This window comes from Terrapene carolina, unplaced genomic scaffold (assembly GCF_002925995.2).
Source record: "Terrapene carolina triunguis isolate 2854851 unplaced genomic scaffold, T_m_triunguis-2.0 Scaffold11166, whole genome shotgun sequence".
NCBI lineage: Eukaryota > Metazoa > Chordata > Testudines > Emydidae > Terrapene > Terrapene triunguis.
In genome coordinates, this window is record NW_020675517.1 from 1,215 (window position 1) to 6,221 (window position 5,007).

At 45.8% G+C, this 5,007-nt stretch overlaps 1 protein-coding gene across 1 annotated transcript; it reads left to right on the top strand.

Moving 5' to 3' along the window:
- Window positions 1-1,698: 1,698 nt before the first annotated feature.
- CATSPERD (cation channel sperm associated auxiliary subunit delta) lies at window positions 1,699-4,086 on the top strand. The gene has a single exon (XM_024216521.2). The coding sequence runs from the start codon at window positions 1,699-1,701 to the stop codon at window positions 4,084-4,086; it is 2,388 nt and encodes a 795-aa protein (XP_024072289.2).
- Window positions 4,087-5,007: the final 921 nt, after the last annotated feature.

Below are 5,007 nucleotides of genomic sequence, written 5' to 3' on the forward strand. Positions count from 1 at the left end.
GGGCTAAAGCCCCAACCCCCCGCCCACCAGGGCCAGCTCCAGGTTTTCTGCTGCCCCGGCAGTTTGGCGGTGGATCCTTCACCCCCTCTCTTCCTCTTCGGCGGAAACTCAAAGAGGAAGAGAGGGAATGAGGGACCCGCCACCGCATTCCCACTGAAGACCTGGACGTGCCGCCCCAATAGCGGACGGAGTGACGCCCCTTTGTATTGGCCGCCCCAAGCACCTGCTTTCTTAGCTGGTGCCAGCCCTGCCCCCCCTCCACCCCACAGCTGAAGCCAGGAGTGCCAAAGGGATGTGGAAGTGGCAGGGAAGGACTCCTGGACATAATCTCTGAGAATTTAAACCTAGCACAAAACAGATTGGCTAGCCAGTCAGTTGATGGCCCATTAAGCACAATCAGCTCTTCCAGGGACCCCTCCTGAGGTCTCTTCAGGCAGCACCTAGGCAATGAATGCCTCATGGCTCAGCAAGGCACATGCGACCCAGTACTCCATGTTTGCACCAGTAACTTTCCAGGCACCTGGACTAAGGGTATCAATTGCAGACTGTGCCATCATTCTCAGACTTCATTCGTGCTCCATGTCTCTGGACTATGATTTCTAGCAAAGGGAAGCTTTGAATAAAAGGATTGATGACACCCTCACCCCCCGTCTTTTGTGTGACCCAGAGAGATTTATTGCAAGCTAGCAGAATTACCATCACTGCTAATATCCTGACCTACAGACTCTGAAACCAATTGTAAGGTGTATGATTCCTTGAATAAATTAATAACTCTCTTCTTTTCTTTTTTATTAAACAATGTTTAGTTTAGGCTGCAGCATGGTATTTGGTAAGATCTGAACTATAGATTGACCTGGGGTGTGTGGCTGGTTCTCTGGAACTGGAAAAACCTTCCATGTGGTGCTTTTGGTTTTAATAACCTTACGTCACAAAGGTCCAGTTGTCTGGGTAGTGATAGGGGCTGGATTGCCTATAGGTGACTGTTTTGGCTCCTTGTTAACTAGTTTAGCGATGCAGTAGGTCACTTTTGTTACTGGCTTGGTGACCTCTAATGATAGAATAAACCACCAGTTTTGGGGTGTCTGCCCTGTTTCCTACAGTCTGTCCTGAATTTGGCATTTTCAGATGTGACCCAAACCAGGCACGGTGCCAAAGGGATTAGAGAAGCACAGTTGAGGTGAATGCAGTGCTACTAGCCTCTGGGGGGTCATTGTTCATTAGGGTCATTATGGGTTGTTGCCCCTTGGGAAGGAATGAGACTCAAGAAATTACTGGTGGGGGGCATTGGCCATAGTTGCTGTGATTCTATGATCATGAGCACCAGTGACAAGAACCAAACCCTATAGAAAATTAACATTAGGCACAACTGACTACTAGGGCTGTTGCCCAATGGGGTGGAGCAAATATGAGGTAAATCTAGCAGAAGGGGCCAGTGTTGGTAGTGTAGAATCAGCCACAAAACTGCAAGCCTCAGACATCATTTACACATGACAGAGACTGTATAGGAAACACTCAGAACAACAGCCACACACAACCCATAGCCCAGCCGAGCCACCAACTGCCTCTCGGAACTTCCTTCTATTTTACAGCAGGGAGGGAGCAGAGCCAGGAGCCATTTTGAGCTGTTGTCCACAAGAAGCATGAGGTATCAACCTCCAGCCTAAGTTGGTAGGAGGAGATATTCTGATAACACAACAAATGCTCCACTCCTGGCCAGTCTCACTAGCTGAACTCTGGCTGTGGCTGGGTTTTGCAATGGGAAGCATTGATTCCTGGTCATGCACTAATGAGAGGCTAGTGTACTCAGGTCGGTCCTTCAGTGCCCGGGACAAGGTGTCAGGCACTGTCCTGAGTTTCACTCGCACTGAACCTTCCCTTCTACAGTACCCATGTAATGATGGTGACCCTTGGGGACGCCCCAGTCCAGCCCTGTACCTGGGACAAAAGGTTTTCCTCAGCACAGATGGATTTGAAACCAGCCTCCTGCCACTGACCATCCCTTCTGAGCTAGAGACCCCAAATGCCTCAGTCAGTGCTGCAGCCTTTGTGAAGAAGGATCAGTTAGTAATGGTGATAAATGGAGGGGTCTATCTCTACTTCTTCATAGCTGGGGAGGAGGAATGGCTCCCAGTACAGGGGATCGATTCCTTGGTCACTGAGCTCTCCAACACCCACTGCTGCTACCCAGGGCAGGACCCAGCCTGCCAGGACATCAGTCTGACTATTTTTGCCTATAAGACTGGGCATTCAGCCTCCAAAAGCGACATCTTCCTGTCAGAGGATGGGGGCTACACGTTCACCGCTCTGAAGCTGAGCCCAGAACTGCAAGGGGTGCTGCTTGGTGTCTACAATTTTGTTTCCCTCTCCCAGACTGGGTTGCTCATCAACCACACCCACAGTGATGGGGAAGGAAAAGGAGAAGGAGCCTATTTCTCATACACCGGGGGCAACATGAGCCACATGTACAGCCACATCTCCATGAGCTTCCACCTGAAGTCCACAGGGGGTCCTGATGTCCGGGGTATCCAGAACCCTTTCCTGTGGGGCTTCACCATCCTCTGGACCAAAGACACTCTGCTGATCTCCTCCAATAATGGCTTGCTTGTGGAGCCAGTGACTGTGCAGACAAAGGTGTTTTCCAGAACCTCCCCTCCTTTCCCTGGTGGTGGCCTCTGCCATGTGGCCACCAGCAACACTGAGATTGCAGTCCTGACCCGGGACCATCAGCTCTTCCATGGCAGCCTAGACATGGTCTCCACAACTATCGTGCAGGTTAGAGAGCGCAACAGCAGTGAGAAAGGCCTGTGCAATGCTGTGCTGATGTTTGACAAAGTAGGGATGCTCACCATGTTGAGCCCTGAACCTACCAATAATTCCTGGGCCTATAACTTCCAGAAATGCACCTTGAACATACAGTTGCTGCTCATGGAGTTTTGGCCACCTCTGCAAGACTGCCCAGTTGAGATCCTCAAGGGCCATTTCCACAACAAAATCCATTATATCGACATGCACCAGAAGCTGAACTTTAGTGCCACGTTTGTGCCAAAGCCGGGCACTGGGGCTTTTCCAATGGTGACTGTGAGCAACCCCCATGTGCTAGGGTTCCAGGCATATATAAGAGAGGATGGGTACACATATGACGGGAATACCAAGTACAGCTTGCACATGCAGATGCTGCAGCAGTGCTTCTCTGGCATGGCAGAACCTCATTTCAGTGACACCTTCCTCTCTGGCGGGATGTCTACCCTTACTGTGGACATCCCCAACAAAGGCCCCAGCTGCATTGATATGCATCCTTTGTCTGCACTTATCAACGTAGGTTGCCCACCTACTAAACACATTAAAGTTTTTAAAAACACAACAGCATGCAGCAAAGGCCTGTTTAATCAAGGCACGCTACAAGATAACTTCACTTATACTATCAGCCACAATTTATATGACCCACATTTTCTTGCCACACCACCGTTAGGTCAAAGTGATCTTGAAGTTCTATACGAGTATAATAACCTGGGATGTCCTCTTCTGCTGTATTATGATACTCCTTGGCTGCCAATCCTTGAACTGTGGGAAAATGATGCATTTGTGGAGTATGTTGCTGCTGACTTTGTGGTGTTTGAAGTCAATGGAATGTATAATTATGATTATCTCTTGACAGCTGCTGAAGCCAATTGTGTATCTCAACCTCAGAATTGGACTGCTTTGATACAAAAGCAAGATTCTCCAAATCCACACACTGCATGGAGCAGAATGAACTATGAAAGCTGTAAGAACCACGATGGACCTAAATTAGTATCACCTTCAGCCAAGTATCAAATTCTTGGTCAAAATGAAAAGAACAAGATCATTTTTTCCCACTATAATGGCTTTTATATCTTTAAAGCCATTGTGGTGGACAAATTATATAGTTACTGTGAATTGTCTGCAACTGTCAGTGTATATGTCACTGGTGCCCTCCCAAAGTCTTACATATATGCTTGGACAATGCTAACAGCTTTTCTGACTATCATTCTGATTGCAATTTTGATGGGATATTTCTTACATAAACTATCATTTATGAAAAAATCCCCAAAAGTTAAAGTATTTTGAGCATAATCATTTAGAAACCTAGTATGGTGTTCAGGGAAATTAATGGGGGTAGCGTTAAGAATTCTCATAGGCTAGTTTTTTATTAAATAAGCCCAATTGAGGCAGGCTGATTAAAATAAGGAATGCCTATGTGTGAAAGAGGAAATGATAAAAGGAACTGTTGTATGTTTTCTAACTTTATAGATGTTGGAGGGATGATGTTCGTACTTCAAGCTATTAGATCTTTAAAGGATGGACGTTCCCTCAGATCTAGTTTAACATACTAATTTATCTTCCCCAATTCTTTTTCTCATTTTCATGCAGTAATCTTCCGTCTCTTGGCTTATGTGAACAATCCTTACTGCCTGCTATTTTATTGCTAATATATTGCTTTTAAGTGTGTCACCTTTTGTTGATGTAGTCAATTATATTAACCTATTCAAGAGCTGGATCTTCTAATCCAGCTGACCCTTTCCTCAAAAAAGAATAAGGATATCCTTGGAGCATGGCTAGTGCTTGTTCGATGGACAGTATGTCAATGGAAATCCAAGAGATTCCTCTATTTCCTCTAGTTTGTATTCCTGTTGTGATTTTCCTCCTCTCCCACCATTTGCAATATTAATTTTAGTTTATATCCGATTCCATTTCATTTGCTGGATGGCAGAATACTGACATTTCTATTGGGTTCTAAAGAACTCTCCATCAAAACAGTGAAATACAATTATTTTCCAATATGAGAGAATTGAATGGATTCTGAAAACATTATTGAGGTTGAATAGCACTTGGCTTCAATGGGATTACTAGCCTGAGTATATACAATTTAACATGAATAAAGGTTGCAGAATGTGGCCCCTGGGTTTCCTGTTGTGTCATGTGGTCAACCAAGTATTACCTATTTAATGTATGTACCATGAAACTTTGTTGTGGTCCACTGCCGTAATC